At 41.6% G+C, this 26,476-nt stretch overlaps 1 protein-coding gene across 1 annotated transcript in view; it reads left to right on the top strand.

Moving 5' to 3' along the window:
- tshr (thyroid stimulating hormone receptor) overlaps positions 1-26,476 on the top strand; it is a 215,308-nt gene that overhangs the window by 182,747 nt on the left and 6,085 nt on the right. Inside the window, exons 8-9 of the mRNA XM_039741715.1 lie at positions 3,368-3,445; positions 26,131-26,319. Coding sequence (XP_039597649.1) covers positions 3,368-3,445; positions 26,131-26,319 — 267 coding nt within the window. The remainder of the gene's footprint in view (positions 1-3,367; positions 3,446-26,130; positions 26,320-26,476) is intronic.

The following is a 26,476-nucleotide window of genomic DNA, read 5'->3' as shown; positions in this document are numbered from 1 at the left end:
CATAGAGCACATAGAAGATCAAATACAAAACAAAGCATTTAACGTGCTACTTTAGTTACGATGGGATTTGAGAAACTAGTAAATTAAATGATTTTAAGATGAGGTTTATGGTGTTCTACTTTAATGACAAAATAAACTACGTGATTAAAGTGGAAATTTCGAGATTAAAGTTGACATTTCGTGCTTTTTCCCCACTGTGTGCCTATTTTTTTTTGTCTGTACCCTAATAAGCTCAGACGGTGGGCTACAACTTGCCTTTTCACGACAACTTATTTTTTATTTCGGGCACTGTGTGAATTTGTGAACTTGAGCTTTCGAGTTTCTCCGACACTATATCACTCGATCAACTTCCGTTTGTTGATTATTCCACTGTTTAAACCAACAAATAGTACGTTTTTTCCTTTGCCTCCACTTGGTATTCGCTGAAATTCTTATATTTTCCCCCGTGCTTTTCCTATTGTCTTTTCACAGAACGCTGAGCTTAAGGGCTATTTATATTGATTTGCATATTCAAAGAGGCGCAACTCTGGGGGGAATTGGGGAGGGAAAGCAGGCGCGTGCACGAGCGTTAGTTTTCACGCTGACCGGGATTTATGGAGCGGACGAACGTGGAATTTGGAGTACGCACAGATTCCTGCATCTGGATTTTTCTGTGCGTAAGCACATTTCAGCTTTTGTGCTTACGTCATGTTATAGTGCAAATTCTACACACGGTGTTATACATGAGGCCCCAGAAGTTTATAAATGGAGATGACTTAGTACTGTGGCTGCCTTCCCTGGAAGTGGGTGTTAGAGCAAAGATGGCTTAAATGCAGAATGCAGAATGCTCAACAGGACGGAAAAGAAACCAAGAGTTAGTTAATAACAACCAACGGCTTTTGATCAAATCATTAGAACAGGTGAACATCTCTGTTCATAAGTCTATCCTACACCAAACACTGAACAGGCATGGTGTCCATGGCAGGACACAAGGAGGAAGCTGCTGATCTCCAAAAAAAAATATCGCTGCATACCTGAAGTTTGCCAAAGATCTCCTTGACATTCCAGTTGGAGAAAGTTTTTATTGAAACAAAGGGCACAGCTTTACTCTTTCATTCAGTTACAATCTCACCTAGGTGCATAGCAGGAACCATCCATATCAGAGCGTGCCGGTCCCTCACAGGGCATTGTCACATACAGTCTTACACTCATTGAGATTGAAACCAGTTTACCGGACACTCACATTACTGGAATATGGAAGCAAATCTTGAGTGAGTACCTGAAGCAAAAACACCAACAGGCGATAAGTGAAACATGCAGAGACAGTGGCTACTCATGCAATCTGAAGGCAGCTGCACCTCCTAACATGGGCTGTGCGCAGAAGATCCGATAACGAGCCCAGCTACATTCATTCATTCCTTTGTTTTCCTTTTTTCTTGACCTCCTTGATGGGATATAGAGTCTTAATTTGTGTCGGCCCTCTTTATCTGACCTATGAAACAAAAAGGGGCAGAATTAAGCAATAGTGAAGTCCTTGTTATGAGTTTTACCACATCAGTGTTTGTGCTGGCCCTGATGTTAAAACTGATCTTTGTGCTGTAGACCCAAGATAAACACTCTCACTTTTAGTTTATTATTGCAATTAGATTTAAGGATTTCAGCGCATGGAGTTGAAGGGTGCCATATGTTTTAGAAGTGCTTCTTCTGATATTTAGCTGCTAATTTAATATAATATTACAAAGAAGTTCCAACTAAAATACTCTGATAGCGTACATCTGCGCATAGAGGCCAAGAATGTGGAGTGCCAGTGTGAACTCATTAAGGCAGAGCTAAGTCCCCATATGCCACCTGAATGTGTTGTGTGTGTTACAGTACAGACTCGAACATCAGTGGAAATTTGGCAGGATCTATGAACCAGCATTACTCCACAAGGAGCTACAAAACCCTGATTGAGAAACTCCTCTGAAAGCTCAGCCTGCTGTTTCAGAAGGTCAAAGTGACTTGTTCATCAAATCAATGGGTGACCCTAAGCAACTTGTGGGTAAGGGAACCAACACAGGCTGCATGATTGACTAACCATTAGCACTGTATATGCTTAATAAATGAGACGGCAAATCCAAAACATGTCAGGAAGACACATCTTGTACTATTATGGAACCTAGTATCCAGGTGAGCTTGACTATTTTGGTCGGCACCATTCGTTTGTGAAGAGCATAGTGAAGGATGATTCTTCAGATTTGGTCTCCTTTCTGTACTGTTCAGGAATCCATTATCATACTCATATCATACTGTACAACTAAACAACTAGATGAAATGCTGAATAACTGAGCAGAGCTACAAACATGAAAGGTGACTTTTGCAGCTCTACTTATAAGCGTCTATGGGGTAGCGGTATAGGGGAATAACTGCCTAGTGTGTGGTCATGTGATCTGCAGAACTGCATCAACCTCATGCACGCAGAATTAGAAACCCCACATACCTTTATAGCAGAACTTAAGACGTAAGTACACGACAGGCAGGTACAAGACAGTGCACACATCCATACAGGTGCGATGATCCAGCATAAAGACGAAAATCCACAGATGATGGTATTGTTGACAAGACAGACAGGTGAACTCAGAAACACACAACAGACCTTCCTCTTCCTTTTTCAAAGTTTCCGCTGGCCGATCTTTTCCCAAGCGGCCCCTACACTCCCTTCAGTCGTCCAATCAGGGCCACAGTAGGGTCTGTTAGGAGTTGAAGTTCTTAAATCATGTAGCCCTTCACAAGATGCATCTCAGAAGATCTGTGATCACGAATTGTTGATTTGCATGAAGCTGGAAAGGGTTGTAAATTATATAAATCACATAGCGCTGCTACACCATGTTGGGTCACATGATAATATGGTGATTAGCACTCCTGGAGACTGGGTTGGAATCTCAGACTGGCTGCTGACTCTATGGAGGGTTTCCATGTTGTTGTGTCCTTGAGGCTTTTCCCAAGCTCCTTTGGTGTTCTTAACACATCCCTAATACACACAGATTAAGCAAATATATAACTTAATATTTAAAGTAATTGGACTTTATAAAAGTGAGTGTGCACTACGGAAGACTGTCACCCCAACTTTTGTTGTTCCCTGCCTTGTACCCAATGCGACTGGCACAGGTTAGGCAGGTTTGACAATGTATGAATGGATGGACATACTTACTATTGGTTTAGCATTTTGCCAAATAATCAGCCCCAAAACTGGACCTTTCCTGTGCTGTATATCTCATTCCTTTACATTGTTTGCAGGCCCGATGATGAATGTGTACTTTTCAAAATGATGACTGTGACTACTCACCATGTGTTAAAATTACAAATGATGACGATAACTGCTTACCATCTTCTAAAATTATTTTTTCAGGTACCTTCATAAAAACAAGCATCTGACTGCCATACAAGATGAAGTGTTTTCTGGAGTTCTCAGTGGGCCTACTCTGCTGTAAGTCTAATAATGTATTATTAGAATTCATTTATACTCTAATCTACTGTACATATCCAGAGGCCACACTAGTAGTAACATCAGGCGCAAGGCTGGAACCAACCCAAGATGATGCAGCATTCCACTGCACAGGTGTGTTCATATATCGTCTTAAGCAATTTTTGGTCATAGACTTCATTTACACAATCTTAGTGAGTCATAGGCATCGTCTGTCTGATGTCTCGAGTTTTACGTACCGCGACAGAATGGAAAATGAAAAATAGGGCTGTGATTACATTTGAACTCGCCGTAGCTGTTAATTCTTCATACGGCACCAGCTCCTTCAGGCAGTACACTACTGACTGTCACAAAAAGAGGCAAGTGCGACTATGCTGGAAGGTTGGCACACAGTCATTAAATGTGATATGGCTTGTGGCTTTCAATCGTTTAAACTAACATGGTCCATCGACAAGATCTGCAACTGCCACCAGAGTGTCTGGCATACCCCACAAGCCGAAGTTTCATAATGTGACATCGGCTCTGGGGATGTGGGAGAAAAGACATTCTTATTCATTTTTAGTTCTGCATTTATTATACCTTTGTGTTTTCCTTTTGGGTGTCACTGCCAATGGCATTTTCCATGTAAATTTTGATAGACCTTTTAAATTTAATGAAGTGTCAGAGATGTAAGGGGTAGTCAAACATAGCTGAGGCAAGCACAGTAAGACACGAGATCAATCATCGTATTAAAAAAAAGTGCAATAAATTCACAATTTTTCTAACCAAAAGAGTTCTCAGAAACATTTCTTTTTCTTCTTGAAGTCTTCACTTTTTATTTTGACAGTTAATGCATCTTTAAGGACAGGCCCACCACGATATCACAGGCCATGTGCTATCTACGTAGAAAACGCATTGCACCACAAAAAAGTGGAAAACGCAAAATGGAGGTGCCCAAGAAAACTACAAACCCAAAATGGCCCTGTTATGAAACAAATACACAGAATGGTTACATCGTAAAAAAATAATTTTACAAAATGTCAATCGAGATGAAAGTAAACATAACTAAACGATAACAAAACTGAACACTGTTTGTGCAATCCTGACACCTGGCCGACACACTTTGGTGTTCTTCCTGTAAGCATCCCCAAGGACTATAATGGAATGAAAAGCTGGTATGGAGGAAATAAATGAGAATATCTAACTGCAAAGAATTGACTGTTGTGGAATAAAACAAATAAACAAGAGTCCTGGGGGGTATTTTTCGTATGTGGATTACTCGTTTAGCCGGATGTAATTGTTGATGATTTGGCCTGATCCTGGATCTGTCGGTTTTTCGAAACTCTTGCTGGATGTGTTGTCATAGCAGCACATCGAAATCCTCCAACCTGCTCGGAGCAGGTTTGTTTTATGTAAACAAGGATTACCTCACACACTCAATCAATGTTCGTGCATGGAATTCATTCAGTCATGGCTTCACCATTCATGAATGAGCGACCAATTGATATCGGTGCACAAATTATAAGAAGAGAATCTCATATAGAGAGGGTTTTGCGCGATCGGCAAGATCCTTTATTGCTCCGGGAGGAAATTCTTTTCGAAAGATAAAGCTTTAGTCTGGGGGATATTGTACCTCAAAGATTTATTAGCACCTTATAATCGAAGTCAAACTAGGCGAAGTCGGGCTCTCACAACCACACAGACAGTATGCATTGCTTTAAGGTTTTTTGCAAGCAGCACTTTTTTATATACTGTAGGCGAATTGGAAAAATCTATATTAAAATGCAGTTTGCCAGGCAATTCGTAAAGTCTGTTTGGCTCTGAAATATTTCCTTCGGATTTTCATAGTGTTTCCTGGACACCTGCGTGTGCAGACAATAAAAGAGACGTTTCATGCCATTGTAGGTACACAGTCAAAAACACCCACAGTCCCATAAAGAATCTCACAATCAGCCTAACATTCTCATTAAGTAGGATTTCCAAATGTGATTAGGGGCACATGGGACTGATCAGAGTGGAGTTTGATCAAACATTATTTAGAAAATGTACCTCTCCTCCTGATGAATAATCAGACACAGTGTCTTCATCAAATATTTGACCTTCATCAATATCTCGTTGGTCTAGGGATTTGACATTCCCGAAAAAAACAAAAAAGAGGGCTATATGGAACATACCTATGGCACACATTGAGGACAAATATATGCAATGACCATCCTTTACCTGAAACGAAGTGACCACTGCATCCTGCCACTGGTTCTGAGGAGGAGCTTCCCCCGGGAATGCCCTCAGAAACAGGGTGATGGGCATTTTGCTGGAGAGCCAACTCTTCTGCAGGGGTTAGGTCTGGACCGTGTGGACCTCCACTTGTTTTTTACTTGTCTGCCTTCTTATTAGCTTTAAAATTAATGTTTTTTATATTATATATGATTCTTTATGTCAACAATTCTTTAAATAGTTATATACCAACATTTACCAGTTTGAAGTATATTCCTGTACTTCACTTTAACCTGTTCCCATGTTCTCCTTGTGCTCACGTTTGATCTGGAATTATGACATATTAAATAATAATTCATCTGACACATAGGAAATGAAACACTGCATTCAGTAAGTACAATGCACACTACTTAGCGTTTAATTTGTCGGCCACTTTTTGCCAGCCGTCTTTTCTGGTTTGGGCTGCTTTTGCAGTGTTACCGCTTGTGCATATTAAATCTTGAAATTCTTCATATCCTTCTAGTAAAAGATCCTGCTCCGCTTGTGTGAAAAAAAAAAATGCGCCCATTCTTTCGTCATTTTGTTGCAGCCTATCAAAGACCTGCTGATCATGTTTTCTAGACTTAATATATATGGGCTTTTTAATCAGCACAGGCGCACGTAATCATCTCGGATGATTAAATCCAGCTAGACTAATCTACTACACGGCTGCGTTTGAAAAACTGACTTAACCCGAATGAGTTTCACTGGCATTCACTCATCCAAGATGAGGCATCTGATCTCGGATGATTTAAGCGATGTACGGAAAATACCCCCTGAGCTACTGTTATATGTGAAATTCAAACATTGCTGTCCTTGGGCCTTCTTCAAAGCATCATGGCAGACTGAAGAAATTGAACAGAAAGCTTCCTTTTATTAGTTGGTTCATCTAACACAACACTTTTCAATATATTTAATTTTCACCAATCAGTTTAGATAAATGGTATGCTTCAGGAACACACCTCTCAATTAATTATTATGTAGTTAATCATACAGCGCATCACTTTTTCCACATTTTGTTACGTTACAGCCTTATTCCAAAATGGATTAAATTCATTTTTTTCCTCAGAATTCTACACACAACGCCCCATAATGACAACGTGAAAAAAATTTACTTGAGGTTTTTGCAAATTTATTAAAAATAAAAAAAATTGAGAAAGCACATGTCCATAAGTATTCACAGCCTTTGCCATGAAGCTCCAAATTGAGCTCAGGTGCATCCTGTTTCTCCTTGAGATGTTTAATTGGAGTCCACCTGTGGTCAATTCAGTTGATTGGACATGATTTGGAAAGGCACACACCTGTCTATAGAAGGTCCCACAGTTGACAGTTCATGTCAGAGCACAAACCAAGCATGAAGTCAAAGGAATTGTCTGTAGACCTCTGAGACAGGATTGTCTCCAGGCACAAATCTGGGGAAGGTTACAGAAAAATTTCTGCTGCTTTGAAGGTCCCAATGAGCACAGTGCCTTCCATCATCCATAAGTGGAAGAAGTTTGAAACCACCAAGACTCTTCCTAGAGCTGTCAGCGATCAGCGGAGAAGGGCCTTAAGTCAGGGAGGTGACCAAGAACCCGATGGTCACTCTGTCAGAGCACCAGAGGTCCTCTGTGGAGAGAGGAGAACCTTCCAGAAGTACAAGCATCTCTGCAGCAATCCACCAATCAGGCCTGTATGGTAGAGTGGCCAGACGGAAGCCACTCCTTAGTAAAAGGCACATTGCAGCCTGCCTGGAGTTTGCCAAAAGGCACCTGAAGGACTCTCCGACCATGAGAAACAAAATTCTCTGTTCTGATGAGACAAAGATTGAACTCCATTGGGAAATGGTTCAGAGGGTCACAACCTACCCTTCTTGAATTTCTTCTAATGAACATCTTTTGCTTGTTGGTGTGCTGGAGATGTCCTGATCTTTTTAACATTTCATCGCGCGACGATAGCTTAACAATCAAGAACTATTAAGCCTTTTCATTACCATGCTGATGACGTGGCTAACAAAACATGAGAAAATGACAAAATCAGACACTGAGTGCTAAAGTGTTTTCACATAGATTACTTCATTTCCCCAAATGCGAAGTATCAGTAACGGATCTGCTGACCTCAAGTTTCCTGTCTAAAGTAAATCTATGTTGTTTCTGTAATGTTCACTTCATCTGCACCTCAACTAAATGAGTCTGGAACAGGGAAAGAAAATATAATTCTGAAATTACACTGATGACATGCAAGGAGAAAAGAGCCATGAGATCCCTGATTGTCTCTTGTAACAGATCTGGGGTTTCAAATCATTGAGGAGTTGCAAATCCAGTTAGCAAGGCAATTAAGGCCAAGACTGAAGACCCGAGATGCCAGGCTGGTGATGATGCTGGGACTGTTTGGACTTACTGTTCTTAAGGATGTGCGGACTTCCCACCGCTGACCTTACAGACTTCTCTCACTGAAGCAAGTGCTCAAAGTATTTCTCACAAGTGATCGGTAGAGAGAATGGCAACATTACCATTTTGTTCACGACTTTCAGTTATGTCCCAAGTCTTCATTCCCTATCATGGCCATGATGGACCATCTTTGATATTTGGAAATATTTTGAATCTTTCTGTTTCTAGTGAATATACAGTTAGGTCCATAAATATTTGGACAGAGACAACTTTTTTTTCTAATTTTGGTTCTCTACATTACCACAATGAATTTTAAATGAAACAACTCGGATGCAGATGGAGTGCAGACTTTCAGCTTTAATTCAGTGAGTTGAACAAAACGATTGCATAAAAATGTGAGGCAACTAAAGTATTTTATTTAACACAATCCCTTCATTTCAGGGGCTCAGAAGTAATTGGCCAATTGACTCAAAGGCTATTTCACAGGCAGGTGTGTTCAAGTCCGTCGTTATGTCTTATCAATTAACAGATAAAAGGCCTGGAGTTGATCTGAGGTGTGGTGCTGGCGTGTGGATGATTTTGCTGTGAACAGACAGCATGCGGTCAAAGGAGCTCTCCATGCAGGTGAAAGAAGCCATCCTTAAGCTGCAAAAACAGAAAAAACCCATCTGAGAAATTGCTACAATATTACGAGTGGCAAAATCTACAGTTTGGTACATCATGAGAAAGAAAGCAAGCGCTGGTGAACTCAGCAATGCAAAAAGACCTGGACGTCTACGGAAGACAACAGTGGTGGATGATCGCAGAATCATTTCAATGGTGAAGAGAAACCCCTTCACAACATCCAACCAAGTGAACAACACTCTCCAGGGGTGTGATCGATAGCCAAGTCTACCATAAAGAGAAGACTGCATGGAAGTAAATCCAGAGGGTGCACTGCAAGGTGCCAGCCACTCATAAGCCTCAAGAATAGAAAGGCTAGATTGGACTTTGCTAAAGAACATCTAAAAAAGTCAGCACAGTTCTGGAAAAACATTCTTTGGACAGATGAAACCAAGATCAACCTCTACCAGAATGACAGCAAGAAAAAAGTATGGAGAAGGCGTGGAACAGCTCAATATCCAAAGCATAGCACATCATCTGTAAAACACGGTGGAGTCAGGCAGTGTGATGGCTTGGGCGTGAATGGCTGCCAGTGGCACTGGGACACTCGTGTTTATTGATGATGTGACACAGGACAGAAGCAGCCGAATGAATTCTGAGGTGTTCAGAGACGTACTGTCTGCTCAAATCAGCTAAATGACGTCAAATTGATTGGGCGGCGTTTCATGGTACAGATGGACAATGACCAAAAACATACAGCCAAAGGAACCCAGGAGTTTATTAAATCAAAGCAGTGGAAAATTCTTGAATGGCCAAGTCAGTCACCTGATCTTCACCCAACTGAGCAGGCATTTCACTTGTTGAAGACTAAACTTCAGACAGAAAGGCCCACAAACAAACAGCAACTGAAAGTAAAGGCCTGGCAGAGCATTAAAAAGGAGGAAACCCAGCATCTGGTGATGTCCACGAGTTCAAGACTTCAGGCTGGCATTGCCAGCAAAGGGTTTTCAACCAAGTATTAGAAATGAACAATTGATTTCCAGTTATTAAATTTGTCCAATTACTTTTGAGCCCCTGAAATGAAGGGATTGTGTTCAAAAAACGCTTTAGTTGCCTCACATTTTTATGCAATCGTTTTGTTCAACTCTCTGAATTAAAGCTGAAAGTCTGCACTTCAACTGCATCTGAGTTGTTTCATTTAAAATTCATTGTGGTAATGTACAGAACCAAAATTAGAAAAGAGTTGTCTTTGTCCAAATATTTATGGACCTAACTGTATATGCATTCATTGTTTACAGTTATCTGCTGCCATGTTGATGATATTATTTATTTCCAGCCCTGTGGTTATGGACACTTTCCCATCACTGTCCCTGCACATGCATCACTTCATAAAGTGTTAGACACCACACATCATTAAAGATTAACAGGCCAACTTTAGTACTACGGTATATAACAATAACCGAATGAAGAAGGCAAAGCGGATTTCAAACCCTAATTTTTTTAATACCTGACATAGCAAAAAAAAAAAATTGTGATGAAGAGGGCTATGTCATGACCCTCTTTCCAACTGATTGATCTCTGTTTGTCGTACAATTATTACTTACCTTAAACCTCTGCTCACCATGACTATTGATGCTATATTCTTTTTTTTTTTTTTTTTTAAAATCACCCTTGTTATTTACAACACATTGTGCTGCCTTTATGTTCCTCCGTCGCCTCGTTCTTTTCCAGTTTACTTACTCTTACTTTTTCTCCAGTGTTAACAGCTTGTATATGATGCCTTTCACTTTCTTCCTTACCAGACGCTCACTAGACTCTAAGCCCATCGGTCTTTTTCGGTCATATTGTTAATCTGGTCCTTCAGCCTCACTTTGCCTCTGTAAGCCTCAAATTTCTGAAAATTATTTATGTACTAAAGAATTTGATCCTTCTCTCTCTTATTCTGACTCAGTTTTGTTCAATTTCAAATTTTCCCTTCAGGAACTGCATGCTTCTCTCCTCAGTTTATATGGCCTCTACAGTACCTGACGATCATCTGTGCGAGTCTTTCCAGTGCAGATCCTGCCCTTCAAACACAAGAGGGATACCGTGTGTCTACCTTGGGTCTACCAGCAAATGGATCTTTCAGTCCATGCTAATTATGGGACTATTGCTAACACACACTGTCTTAATTAACACACGGTATTGCAGATACAGCTAAGAAAGTTCTATCTCATATAAACTTACACAGGGTGAAAGGTTATACCATAATCTATAGCTATGAGAGAAAATTATCTTCTTCTTCTTTCGGCTGCTCCTGTTAGGGGTCGCCACAGCAGATCATCTTCTTCCATATCTTTCTGTCCTCGTCATCTTTCTCTGTCACACCCATCACCTGTATGTCCTCCCTCGCCACATCCATAAACCTTCTCTTTAGGCCTTCCTCTGTTCCTCTTCCCTGACAGCTCTATCCTTAGCATCCTTCTCCCAATATACCCAGCATCTCTCCTCTGCACATGTCCAAACCAACGCAATCTCACCTCTCTGACTTTGTCTCCCAACTGTCCAACTTGAGCCGACCCTCTAATGTCCTCATTTCTAGTCCTGTTCATCCTCGTCACACCCAATGCGAATCTTAGCATCTTTAACTCTGCCACCTCCAGCTCTATCTCCAGCTTTCTGGTCAGTGACACCGTCTCCAACCCATATAACATAGCTGGTCTCACTACCGTCCTGTAGACCTTCCCTTTCACTCTTGCTGATACCCGTCTGTCACAAATTACTCCTGACACTTTTCTCCACCCATTCCACCCTGCCTGTACTCTCTTCTTCACTTCTCTTCCACAATCCCCATTACTCTGTACTGTTGATCCCAAGAATTTAAACTCATCCACCTTCGCCAACTCTACTCCCCTGCGTCCTCACCATTCCACTGACCTCCCTCTCATTCACAAACATGTATTCTGTCTTGGTGGTCCTACTGACCTTCATTCCTCTCCTCTCTAGAGCAGATCTCCACCTCTCCAGGGTCTCCTCAACCTGCTCCCTATTATCGCTACAGATCACAATGTCATCAGCAAACATCATAGTCCACGGGGACTCCTGTCTAATCTCGTCTGTCAACCTGTCCATCACCATTTCATGTAAGAAAGGGCTCAGAGCCGATCCCTGATGTAATCCCAGCTCCACGTTGAATGCATCTGTCACTCCTACCACAGACTTTACCATAGTCACACTTCCCTCGTACATATCCTGTACCACTCTTACGTACTTCTCTGCCACTCCCGACTTCCTCATACAATACCACAGCTCCTCTCGAGGCACCCCGTCATATGCTTTCTCCAAGTCCACGAAGACGCAATGCAACTCCTTCTGGCCTTCTCTGAACTTCTCCATCAACACCCTCAGAGAAAACATTGCATCTGTGGTACTCTTTCCTGGCATGATACCATCGTGCTGCTCACTAATCATCACCTCACTACTCTTTCCCATAGCTTCATGCTGTGGCTCATCAATTTTATCGTCCTCTAGTTACTGCAGTCCTGCACATCCCCCTTATTCTTAAATATCAACACCAGTACACTTCTTCTCCACTCCTCAGGCATCCTTCCACTTTCCAAGATTCCATTAAACAATCTAATATGAGCATTAACATTCTAACATTGGCTCTTACATTTCCGGCCCCTAATTGTTTATGCAGGAGCAGAGACAATTGCTACATTTTACTTCAATAAGAGGAACAAAGTCTACTTTTTGTGAACAACCTTCTCTTAGATTGCTCTTTTTAACTCCTGACCACAGCTTCCTCCTGAAGTATGTTAAGACCTACGCTCAACGTACATGAACAAGTTACTCCTGGATGTGCGCTTCCTCCTGTCCAGATGTAGGGAGTGAGTGGCTGTTGGTGGGAAAATCAAACTCTTGTCTGCATTGTAAGTGTCCGCCATCTTCTGGATCTCTCACTGTTACTTTTTCCTTGATCTCACTTGCTGACCAGGGGTCAGATTTTTTTAAATTTGTGTACATCCAAAAAGAGGCTTGAAAAGTGCGTACACAAAAGCCAAAGTTGGGATTTATAAAAGAAAACTTGACAGGAGAGCTTGCATACATTTTATGGTAACTGCACCGTTCATATGCAATTTTATAGAGAAACTAGGAAATGATGACACCCTTGATCAAGTAGGCAAATGCAGCCATACCAGCTAAATGACAACTCACACGCATAGTAATTCATATCACTATACTATTATTATAATGTGTGCTGACATGACAGTCTTTTGAAACTTCAAATGTGAACAATATGACTAAGATTCTACTTTAGTTTAGCTTTCATAGCATTTGTCCTGAATGTCAGCCGGGCTACGATATATGTCTCACATAAGACCTGAGGTTTACTTGGGCTGTAAAAGTGTGTTAGTGACGAACGTTATTCAGGCAACAGTATAGGGGGGTCTTGCGTAAGCATCAGGCCCGAGCATTATTTGGGCAATCGTGTAGACACATCTTCTTCTAGCCTCATAATCAGGGGTGGCCCTAGTCTGTTTGGTGCCCTGGGAGAACACCCCCTCTGGCACCCCAACACCACCAATCTAACGATTTCTGCGATTTTGCATAACCTAGGAAAAATGAATTGTGACATAATGGGCTTGGATTGACAATACAGTGGAACCTCGGTTCACAACCATAATTCGTTCCAAAACTCTGGTCGTAACCCGATTTGGTCGTGAACCGAAGTAATTTCCCCCATAGGATTGTATGTAAATACAATTAATCCGTTCCAGACCGTACAAACTTTATGTAAATATATATATATATATATATATATATATATATATATATTTTTTTAGTTTTTAAGCACAAATATAGTTAATTATACCATAGAGTACACAGCGTAATAGTAAACTAAATGTAAAAACATTGAATAACACTAAGAAAACCTTGAACAACAGAGAAAACTGACACTGCAAGAGTTTGCGCTATATAGCGCTACGAACCACTCGCTAAAAACACTTTTTTTAATGAGTTTTAAGCACAGGGAAAAAAGGAACATTTGAAAAATCTGTAATTTAATAAACCACCAAGAAGAGTAACATTACAACAATGCACGCTACGAACCGACAGCTGTAAACAGAAGTGAAAACAAAAACATTCTTTAACTACCTTCTCTACCTTATGCGTCCAACCCTCTCGTGTGTGTGTGTGTGTCTCTCTCGCACGCCTGTGTGTGTGTGTGTGTGTCTCTCTCGCACGCCTGTGTGTGTCTCTCATGTGTGTGTCTCTCTCGCATGCCTGTGTGTGTGTGTGTGTCTCTCTCGCACGCCTGTGTGTGTGTGTGTCTCTCTCGCATGCCTGTGTGTGTGTGTGTGTGTCTCTCTCTTGCTCTTGCTGCACAGGGAGAGACTGAACATGTGCGGAAATCATCGGCGCACACAAACCGAAAGGGAAACTGGCTTGTTCGTATACCGAGTGTGTGGTCGTGAACAGATGCAAAAGTTTGGCAAACTTTTTGGTTGTAAACCGATTTGTACGTGGTCCGAGACGTTTGAATGAAATGTGCTTTAATTGGAAGCACCCCCCTCCCCTTTCGACAGGTTGTGTGTGAGACTTCAGCAGCAGCAGCAGCAAGCAGGGCACCGAGGGCCCTTGCACTCACTTCCCGCATATATGGGTGTGAAAGATTTTAGAAAACACATTGGTGCAAATTATAAGTCTATATCATAACGTCTGGTGCTTTTGTGTTTGTTTTTATTTATCGAGCTGGTTATTAGATGCCTCGCCAGCCAGCTGGAGAATCCCTCGCAAATGAAGGGTGCCCTTATTCCCCGCAAATGGGCAATAGAAAACCGATCTGTGCCCATGCAATCCCAAAAATGCGCTGGCATGATGTCAGGGCAGCATGGGCGCACGCAAAAAAAAAATAAGTTTTTTGCAGATGCCCAAGATGCTGCCCCGGGCAACAGCCCACGTTGCCCATATCAAAAACCGCCACTGCTTATAATGGTGTCTCGTAAGAAACGGCTCTCATTAGCAGTGATGATGAAGTGAATCTGTGTTCCGGCAGTGAACCTGGAACGGTCAATGAAAGCGATTCTGGGAATCTGAAAGCGATGCTAATGTTACTTGCACACGTGCAGTGTACCGTTCATTTTATTACTAATATTAGTCATCGTTTTTATTATTATTATTTGTATCACTATTATACTTTTGCATGTTGTACAGTGGGCAGCACGGTGGCGCAGTGGTAGTGCTGCTGCCTCGCAGTTAGGAGACCTGGGTTCGCTTCCCGGGTCCTCCCTGCGTGGAGTTTGCATGTTCTCCCGTGTCTGCGTGGGTTTTCTCCGGGCGCCCGGTTTCCTCCCACAATCCAAAGACATGCAGGTTAGGTGGATTGGCGATTCTAAATTGGCCCTAGTGTGTGCTTGGTGTGTGGGTGTGTTTGTGTGTGTCCTGCGGTGGGTTGGCACCCTGCCCAGGATTGGTTCCTGCCTTGTGCCCTGTGTTGGCTGGGATTGCCTCCAGCAGACCCCCGTGACCCTGTATTCGGATTCAGCGGGTTAGAAAATGGATGGATGTTGTACAGTAGATAGATAGATACTTTATTAATCCCAAGGGGAAATTTTAATAAAAATGGCATTTTTCAAGCTTTCAAGTTTTTTTTTGAGAAAAAACGTAATGCTACGGCGGCTAGAGCGAGCCAATGCTGCTTATTTGCACTGAAGAACTGTTTTGTTTTTTCGTCAGTTTAAATCGGCTTCCTGTTGTCACTTCTCAGGATTCAAAACCAAATTGCAGTAAAAAGACAGGCACCATTGACTCGCTGCAAACACAAAGCTATAAATGTAAGGCTCTACAGACTGTTCATAGTCTATCAGTTTGACACAACATGACATAGTCTTCAAGCAGTGCCAAACATGCCAATGGCCAACTTTTGCTCAATGACGATGACCAGCTTATGAGCCGATTTAGACTTTCATTCCCTTGGAGCTGTGTACGGAGTTGGCTCTAGCAATGGGAAGACAGACTGCCTGAAATTGGGTTCTACCCGTTCATATGCAAGTTTTAACAAAAGTTAGCTTCTGGCAACAGCCACCTACCAGACAGACCTGGCCAACAGGTCATGGATATCTCATCCAAGCTTCTGCTCCATCATGCCTGCTGTCCCAGAAACACTACATTGTGCTTTCGTATGATTTACTTATACATGCCAACGTGAAACAACAACAACATTTATTTATATAGCACATTTTCATACAAACAGTAGCTCAAAGTGCTTTACATATTAAAGAATAGAAAAATGAAAGACATAATTATAAAAAAAATAAATCAACATTAACATCGAATAAGAGTAAGGTTCAATGGCCAGGGGACAGAAAAACAAAAACTCCAGACGGCTGGAGAAAAAATAAAATCTGTAGGGATTCCAGACCATGAGACCGCCCAGTCCCCTCTGGGCATTCTACCTAACATAAATGAAACAGTCCTCTTTGGGTTTAGGATTCTCACGGAAGGGCTTGATGATGATGATGGTCACGTAGACTTCTTCCTTTTAATCCGTCCATCATTGTTGGAGCATCATGAAGCTTTGAGTAGGTGGAGGTGGCGCAGGCCACCACCACAAAGAAACCGGAAAAAGAAACAGAAAAGAGAGTAGGGGTCAGTACCGATTTTAGAGCCACCATGAATAGTTATTATGATGAATTGAACATACAGAGTATCAGGATTAAGTTAAATTACGATTAAAATGAAGTTATAAAAAGGCCATGTTAAAGTAATGTGTTTTCAGCAGTGTTTTAAAGTGCTCTACTGTATCAGCCTGGCGAATTCCTATTGGCAGGCTATTCCAGATTTTAGGTGCATAACAGCAGAAGGCCGCCTCACCACTTCTTTTAAGTTTTGTTCTTGGAATTCTAAGGAGACACTCATTTGAGGATCTGAGGTTACGATTTGGAATATAAGGTGTCAGACATTCCGATATATAAGATGGGGCGAGATTATTTAAGGCTTTATAAACCATAAGCAGAATTTTAAAGTCAATTCTGAATGACACAGGTAACCAGTGTAGTGACATCAAAACTGGAGTGATGTGTTCTGATTTTCTTTTCCTAGTTAGGATTCTAGCAGCTGCATTCTGCACTAGTTGCAAACGATTTATATCTTTTTGGGTAGTCCTGAGAGGAGTGCGTTACAGTAATCTAGTCGACTGAAAACAAAGCGTGAACTAATTTCTCAGCATCTTTCAGTGATATAAGAGGTCTAACTTTACTTATGTTTCTTAAGTGAAAAATGCTGTCCTAATGATCTGATTAATATGTGATTTAAAATTCAGATTACAGTCAACAATCACCCCTAAGCTTTTTACCTCCGTCTTGACTTTTAATCCTAATGTATCCAGTTTATTTCTAATAGCCTCATTGTATCCATTATTGCTGATCACTAAAATTTCAGTTTCTCTTTATTTAACTTGAGAAAATTACTATTCATCCATTCTGAGATACTAGTCAGACATTGTGTTAGTGAATCAATAGAATCAGGGTCATCAGGTGCTATTGATAAGTACAGCTGTGTGTCATCAGCATAGCTGTGGTAGCTCACGTTGTGCCCTGAGATAATCTGACCTAACGGAAGCATGTAGATTGAGAATAACAGCGGACCCAGGATAGAGCCTTGTGGAACACCATATTGGATATCATGTGTCTTCGAGTTGTAATTCCCACAACTAACAAAATATTTTCTCCCTGTCAGGTAGGATTCAAACCAATTTAAGACACTGCCAGAGAGGCCCACCCATTGACTAAGGCGATTTCTAAGAATGTTGTGATCAATGGTGTCAAATGCAGCACTCAGATCTAAGAGGATGAGAACAGATAAATGGCCTCTGTCTGCATTTACCCGCAAGTCATTTACTACTTTAACGAGTGCAGTTTCTGTGCTGTGATTTGTTCTAAAACCTGACTGAAATTTATCAAGAATAGCATGTTTATTTAGGTGGTCATTTAACTGCATAATGACTGCCTTCTCTAGAACTTTACTTAAGAAGGCAGGTTAGAGATGGGTCTAAAATTTTCAAGAGCTGAGGGTCAAGATTATGTTTCTTAAGTAGGGGTTTAACTACAGCAGTCTTAAGACAGTCTGGGAAGACCCCAGTATCTAGTGACGAATTTACTATGTCAAGAACATTATCAATTAGCACGCCTGATACTTCTTTGAAAAACCTTGTTGGTATCGGGTCAAGGACAGGTGGAGGGTTTTAATTGAGAGATTATTTTTTGTAAATCAGGTAAATCTATCCTAGTGAAAGAGTTTAATTTGTTTATAACAGGATGTTGGGGTTTAGGGGGATCCTTAGTGTTGGGGAGATATACTATGTTATTTCTAATATCATTAATTTTTGATTGAAAATACAGCGACAGCCTCACAGGTTTCACTGGAAGCACTTAGGAGGCATTCCTTTGAGCTACCTGGGTTTAGTAGGCGATCAATTGTGAAAATAAGACTCTGGGATTACTAGCATTGTTATTTATAATCTTGAGAAATAGCAGCGTCTCTCAAGACGGACAGTGTTATTGTATTCTGTTATTTTGACTTTTAATATTTCGTGGTGGATAGTAAGTTTAGTCTTCCTCCATTGACGCTCAGCTCTACGGCATGTTCTCTTTAAATCAGACACTCTTTGGGTCTTCCATGGTATAACAATGCTAGAAGATTTTTTCACTGTCTTTTCAGGTGCAACTATGTCAACAGCAGCTCTCACTTTAGAATTAAATCTTTCCACCTTACTATTTACATTGTCCTCGCTATTATAGCTGGCACTATAAACGGACTGATTGCTTAAAATGTTTGTAAGTTTTAAAGCTGCTGCGAATCAAAGAAGCGTTTTTAACAATATGCTTCTCATGAGTGTTTTTATCATTATTTCTATATTAAAAGTAGAAGAAAATGGTCTGATAGACCAATATCAATGATCTGTTTTATATCAACTTTCAGTCCTTTAGTAATCACTAAGTCTAATGTATGACCTGCTTTATGTGTAGGCTGATTTATGAGTTGTCTCAAATCAAAAGAATCCAGGAGGTTCATAAATTCTTTTACTTTTAGATCACACTGATTATCTATATGAAAATTAAAGTCGCCAACTATTAGGAGTGTGTCATAGTTAGTAATTAAAATTGACATTAAGTCAGAGAATTCCTCAAAAACGCGTTATATTTAGGAGGTCTATACACGGATAGTACTAGAACTTGAGAATCTCCATGAATAACAACGGCGAGATACTCAAAGGACTTGAACTTACCAAAACTGACATCTTTACATTTTAATCGCTCGAGTAAATGTTAGCCAATCCCCCCTTTTCCCTGGCGGTTTGCATGAGTAAAACTGTAATCCGGAGGCAGATTCGATTAAAACTGACGCGCATCTGAATTCAAGCCATGTTTCATTTAGTGCAATAAGATCTATTTTTTTATCACTAATAAGATCGTTGATAAAAAACGTTTTGTTAGTTAAAGCTCTAACATTCAATAGTGCCATATTTAATGTTTCGGAGGTGCAGAGATGAGTACTATGTGCGTTATTGATATTTGGAATAGGAACTAAATTATTATTAGCGCTCTGTGTGTATTTTTTGTTTAATCTGTGATCTGTTTTTATAATTTTAATACATTGTTCCTCTAAAATAGTGATTTTAATTAGATTATTGGAGTTTATGCCGTATTTCCTAGGTTTTCTACGTGCATTGAGATTGCTTATTACAGTATTAATGGTGTGAACTTTAACGGAAGACTCTATTCAACATTCATCATGTCCTGGCACAGCAGTATTATTTCGGAAGGGGTTAAGAGCAGAGATAGATAGTCAAGAAAAACGAATTACCTTCGATATGTTTTCGGAGAGGACCCGGGCGCCGAAACTGTTCGGATGCAGGCCATCACGCTTGAAGAGACGCGGCCTTTCCAAAAAGAGATTCCAATTGTTGATGAAGCCGACATCCTTCTTCTTGCAGAAACCCTGTAGCCAGTTGTTCAACCCTAGCAGACGACTGTAGTACTCGTGAAAAAACAATTGACAGTAGTGCCCAGTTTTTCTAATGTAGTCAGGGCAATTGACAGCAGTCATAAGGGCACCTAGCGCAAATGACACTGCTTTGTTACATTCTACTAATATACAAGTAATCTGTGATGCCAAGATGAGTCTGACAAACATCATGGCTCGGTGGCCTGGGTCAACCCGTACTTAATGTATTTTTAGGCAAAACACCATTAGTAGAAGACTTGCTTGAAGGTGCTGTACGTGATGGCTGGCTTGAACCCTCAGTGTTTCATACAGCCTATTCTGTGTTGTCACATGGGCCAGGTGATAGTGGCTACTCACTCAGACGCTGGCGCATCATGCCATCCCCCAGGAGAGGAGGAGGAGAGGCACTGCGGAGTACACCATAGGACTCCTCTCCTCAAATGCAGGCGACGGTGTCTGCATGTGTCAGGTGGGCGGCGGCTACACCAGCCAATGAAGTTCTTTGGTATTGTGACTGCATATGTATGAGGTTCAATAGCATAGTCCATATATGGTTGTTTCAGGGTGGCAACTAGGGTTTGAGGTGTGTTCTCATACACACATTTAGAAGATGATTGTGATTTATACATGGTAAACTGTGTAGAAATGTGCATACATCAGGTTTTATAAATCCATTTTTTTTGGTTATGCATTTTCCGGTTTTTTGAGATATGCATATGTTCATGCTCAAATCCATCCATCCACTATATCCTAACACATTGTCACGGTGGTCTGCTGGAGCCAATCCCAGCCAACACAGGGCGCAAGGCAGGAAACAAACCCCAGGCAGGGCACCAGCCCACCACAGTATTTTCATGCTCAAATCAAATTTTATAAATGAAACCCCAGGGCTTGAACCTAAAACATCCAAAAAAAAAACTCTTTTGGACTTCAATGCCATGATGGATCAAGTTCTGCAGGCTCACTGCTGTGGAGCCTTTTGAGGTACCTGATTCTTCCTCAACTCTCGATAGCGAAAACCCATAAGCCACAGACAATTTTCACTTTAAGCCTCAATAGCATCAGACTGAGTTAAAGGCAAGTAGAAATCCAATAAGGTTGCCTCTGTTATAGTGAATTTTCACTTCTGCAAACCTTTGCAGCTGTCTTTCCGTGCTCAACAGCACTCTGACATGGGACTGTCCCATCCTGCCTGCGCTCAAATCCGCTTTTTGACATTTACGAACCATCGCAGTGTTCAGCCTTTTCCTCTTCTTATGATGCATGATTGATTCGTCTGGATTATGTCAACTGTTCTTCCTTGAATTGTTAACTTATTACAAAGAGTTCAGCTGGCTTGACTGCACGCACTTCTTCTTGGCTAACATGTTATCTCCAGAATTGTGCTACTGCCTTACTGCAAGGTCAGCTCAAACACTCCTGCTTGCCTATCATCCCCACTTTAGGCTTCTAATTCACCATTCAAGGTTCTCTTCATGTTGTTCATTCAGAAAGCCTATTTGGCTCTAGTTGTTCAATCTCACCTTCTTGCACTTTGCTCTTAGTGAGGCTCCCCGAGTTTCAAATGCTAAAATTGCTTATTAAAAACAATGAATCAAATGACCTTGTATTGATGTTATTCGTTGACGCTTCTATAACTTCAGGATTAACATTCCCTCTGCCATCTTTGGAGGTCTCAAAGCTGCTGGCGATAAATTCCTCTTTTTGAACTTCCTGCCTTACTACACATCCACTGTTCTTTTCTACATCTGTTGCTGTGTGGATAATGTCACTATGGAGAAGAAGATAAATATTTTTAAAAATATGAAACCATAGATGAACAAAGAGATGAAACACCTTTTAAAAGCATATAACCAGGCATTTAAATCTGGTGATCCCATAGCATTGCCAGGTCAAACCTGAAAAAAGGTATAAAAAAAAAAGGGCCAAAGGCCTGGACAGGAAACACGTGGAAGATCATACTTACAGCGCGGATACCAGAGGCATGTGGAAAAGCATTAGAGTTATTACTGACCACAAGGGCAGCCCTGTCTCGCCCCACAGTGAAGTCACATTGGCCAATGATCTCATCTTTGAATCTAGCAACCTGGAAAGATTATAGCTCACAGAGGATGGCAAGTCTCCCACCTTCAGACAGAGCATGTATGATGTATGGCGCATGCTGCAGAGGGTCACTCCATGTAAACTGCTAGACCGGACGGAGTTTCAGGACGGGTGCTTAGAAACTGTGCTGAGCAGCTTGCTGAGGTATTTGCAAATGTCTTTAATCTCTCCTTGATGTTAGAATTGGTCCCTGCATGCCTCAAGTCTGGGTGGCCCGGTGGCGCAGTGGGTAGCGAGCGCTGCTGCCTCGCAGTTAGGAGACCCGGGTTCGGTTCCCGGGTCCTCCCTGTGCGGAGTTTGCATGTTCTCCCCGTGTCTGCGTGGGTTTCCTCCCACAGTCCAAAGACATGTAGGTTGGGTGCATTGGTGATTCTAAATTCTCCCTAGTGTGGGTGTGTGTGTGCCCTGCCCGGGGTTTGTTTCCTGCCTTGCGCCCTGTGTTGGCTGGGATTGGCTCCAGCAGACATGACCCTGTGGTTAGGAAATAGCGGGTTGGATAATGGATGGATGCCTAAAGTCAGCCATTATTGTGTAACGGCCGACCCTTTACAAAGCCGGAAGCTACACCTCCAAGACCTGTGGCCTGGATAGATTACCGACGTGACTCTTATAAAATCAACCCGTACCTCTAACAAATACAATTTTCCCCGCATTTAAAAATTAAATATAGTCACACAAAAGCAGATATGTGAAATTAAGTAATTAATCATATTAACTGAAATAACAAAAATACAACTTTCACACGTAGGAAAAAAATATATATATACATATCTACACTCACCTAAAGGATTATTAGGAACTCCTGTTCAATTTCTCATTAATGCAATTATCTAATCAACCAATCACATGGCAGTTGCTTCAATGCATTTAGGAGTGTGGTCCTGGTCAAGACAATCTCCTGAACTCCAAACTGAATGTCAGAATGGCAAAGAAAGGTGATTTCAGCAATTTTGAGCGTTGCATGGTTGTTGGTGCCAGACGGGCCGGTCTGAGTATTTCACAATCTGCTCAGTTACTGGGATTTTCACGCACAACCATTTCTAGGGTTTACAAAGAATGGTGTGAAAAGGGAAAAACATCCAGTATGCGGCAGTCCTGTGGGCGAAAATGCCTTGTTGATGCTAGAGGTCAGAGGAGAATGGGCCGACTGATTCAAGCTGATAGAAGAGCAACTTTGACTGAAATAACCACTCGTTACAACCGAGGTATGCAGCAAAGCATTTGTGAAGCCACAACACGCACAACCTTGAGGCGGATGGGCTACAACAGCAGAAGACCCCACCGGGTACCACTCATCTCCACTACAAATAGGAAAAAGAGGCTACAATTTGCACGAGCTCACCAAAATTGGACAGTTGAAGACTGGAAAAATGTCGCCTGGTCTGATGAGTCTCGATTTCTGTTGAGACATTCAAATGGTAGAGTCAGAATTTGGCGTAAACAGAATGAGAACATGGATCCATCATGCCTTGTTACCACTGTGCAGGCTGGTGGTGGTGGTGGTGTAATGGTGTGGGGGATATTTTCTTGGCACACTTTAGGCCCCTTAGTGCCAATTGGGCATCGTTTAAATGCCACAGGCTACCTGAGCATTGTTTCTGACCATGTCCATCCCTTCATGACCACCATGTACCCATCCTCTGATGGCTACTTGCAGCAGGATAATGCACCATGTCACAAAGCTCGAATCATTTCAAATTGGTTTCTTGAACATGACAATGAGTTCACTGTACTAAAATGGCCCCCACAGTCACCAGATCTTAACCCAAAAGAGCATCTTTGGGATGTGGTGGAACGGGAGCTTCGTGCCCTGGATGTGCATCCCACAAATCTCCATCAACTGCAAGATGCTATCCTATCAATATGGGCCAACATTTCTAAAGAATGCTTTCAGCACCTTGTTGAATCAATGCCACGTAGAATTAAGGCAGTTCTGAAGGCGAAAGGGGGTCAAAGACAGTATTAGAATGGTGTTCCTAATAATCCTTTAGGTGAGCGTAGATATCCCTGCACCAAAGCAACAACGTGATACCACCATATATTTACACAACAAACCCTCCGTTGCCCATGTAACATAAAACAAACAACAACAAATAACAATAATGAATGAATGATCGTGAACTTGAGTCCTGAATGCGGATGACTGGTCAACAGATATGTGATGCGTTTGTATTTCCCAGAACAAATGGAACATCCTCACCGTGAATCCTCGGCTTGTGGTGGATGATGAAGTCCGACCCCGGGGTCTCTAGCGATGACTGAATTGAAGCAAGTCGGGCAAAACTAAAACAAACTGGTATCAAAAGCGCGATGTGGAAAACGGCAGGTACTGGTGGTTTGTGGCAATGAATTGTGATCTCCGTCTTTCCTCCCCTTTTTTTTCTCTGTTCCCTCCTGATTGCTTATATAGTGATGAGCTGGTTGTACTGGATTGTGATTGAAAACAGGTGCTTTCCACCTTGGGGCAACATCAGTAATATGAATGACTGTTGTCTAATTGCTCGAACACCAAAATAATAAAGTGCTTTGAAAGACTGGCTCTCTCCCTTACATTGAAGCCAACATCCCCACCACCCTGGACGTTTATCAGTTTGCTTACAGAGGATGCCATCTCTGCACACAGTGCTGACTCGTCTAGAGGGACAAGCCACATACGTGACGATGCTATTTGCAGACGATAGCTCGGCTTTCATTACTGGACCTGGACCCCCTGCCGTATTTTCCACCTCTAGTGTTCTGCGCCTAGTTTGATCTTCTTCTAGTACACTCCACCATTCTTATGCTACAGCACCAAACCTCACACATCTGACTCTGAGCATTCGTGCAGATCACCAACACACACATCTATACAGTAAATTAGGCTGCTGGTGTGCATTTTAATTTGGTTTCACATTGATTTATTTGTTCTTTTTTTTCTTATTTCAGCTTGTCGCTTTACACATATTCACAGATTCCATTTCTAGTTTGGAAAACGTTATAAAGTATTAAACCGCAAACTTCCAGCACTATTTAGTTTCTTTTCCTGGACGCTGTCTATTTTTTTTTTTTTTTGTGTGTGTGTGTTGTTGCTAGGGTGACTGCCATGTGGAATGATTGGCGCGTGTGACCTGTGATGTCATCAGTCCAGCGCCACTCATTTCTCGCTCGAGGTTTCCCTCAGACCTGGGGTACGAGTTTCTTGGGTGCGGATTCCTGGTAAATGAGTTTTGGCTTTGACTTTTCAATTTTGATTTAGGGTTTTGTTTTTTTTTGGCGATGGTGTGTTTTGATCTCACAATTTCCAACTTTGCTTGATTTTTTCTTTGACTACATTTTACTTCCAATCCTTTTTATTTGTTTAACTTGGTTTTTTTGTGTATTTATTTTTTGTTTCTGAGTGGATTTTTTTTTTTAAACAGGGAAGGTCGGTAAAAAAAAAAAAAAATCAGGTGGGCTTTGCCTTTCCTGTGGGTAGGATAACTTCTAGATTCCTGGTCGGGCATTTTTTTTGCCTTTCTTCTTACTGTTACGAGCTGTGAGATAGCAATGAGAAAACGTACAGCACAAAAGTAAATAAGGATAGTCATTCAGCAGAACTGTGAACATAGTGACATGAAATAGACGTTAAAGTGCCACATGTTCAAATGCCAAGAGGATTTATTGATTCATGTCCCAAGAGTCCTCACCCGCACAAAGTGTTCTGCTCACATCTCCCCAGTTCTCTCCCAGCTTCACTGGTTACCAGTTCCATCACGGATTAAATTCAAGATTCTACTTCTCACCTTCAAAGCCCTACATGACGTTTGCCCCCGTCTGCCTCACTCCGCTCCTTGCACTCCTCGTCGCTCTCTCAGGTCCTCGAGCAGTCATCTCCTGACTGTCCCACGCACCAGACTCTCCACCAGGTCCTTCACTGTTATGGCCCCTCAACTCTGGGACTCCTCTTCCTCAGTCTCTCTGAGTTTGCTCCTCTTTTTGCACTTTTAAATCTCAACTGAAAACTTTCCTCTTCTACCGACATTTGTCATCTGTGTAATTTTTTTTACTTTGTATGTAAAGCGACCTCGGGTTTGTGAAAGGCGCTCAATAAACGTAACTTATTATTATTCATCCCAATTAGCAATCATTTCCTTTAATAGAGAACAGGCTGGCCACTTACATAACATGTTGTGTAGGTTTACCATCTCATTGTATAAAGACGGGTTTCCTGCTTAGGCCTGGAGGTGGCAGTGGTGTCGCGGTTATGAATCGACGCTGAAAGAGCTCATTGGCCTTGTGTCAAGCAGTGAGCGTTAAACCACTTTCTGCTCTAAATGCGATCCCAGACGACAGATTTGAAGATATCGTAATTGTCCATGTGTGGTAGCTGGAGATTACACGGTTTGTAATGTGTTACATGTGTTTGGGTTTCAGTGACGTTTCACAGACCAGCATAACCTCTTTGCCGAACAAAGGTCTGGAAACGCTAAAAGAACTGATGGCAAAGAATACCTGGACGCTTAAGAAGCTGCCACCTATCAGAACCTTCCTGCATCTCACGAGGGCAGATCTCACCTATCCAAGTCACTGCTGTGCTTTCAAAAACTGGAAGAAAAACAAAGGGTGAGTGCACTTATCAAAAAGCCTTCGGTTTCCACGAAAATCTGTACATGTTTAGTGCTGGTACAGCCATTGCTTCAAATGTTAAACAGCGGTGAATGGGGTTAGAATATTTACTGCATAACATCATACGGGAACAGCAGATTCACACAGTGGTGTA

This window comes from Polypterus senegalus, chromosome 18 (genome assembly GCF_016835505.1).
Source record: "Polypterus senegalus isolate Bchr_013 chromosome 18, ASM1683550v1, whole genome shotgun sequence".
Classification (NCBI taxonomy): Eukaryota; Metazoa; Chordata; class Cladistia; order Polypteriformes; family Polypteridae; genus Polypterus; species Polypterus senegalus.
Note: the sequence above shows the minus strand (reverse complement) of the source record. Positions and strands in the feature narration are given on the sequence as shown.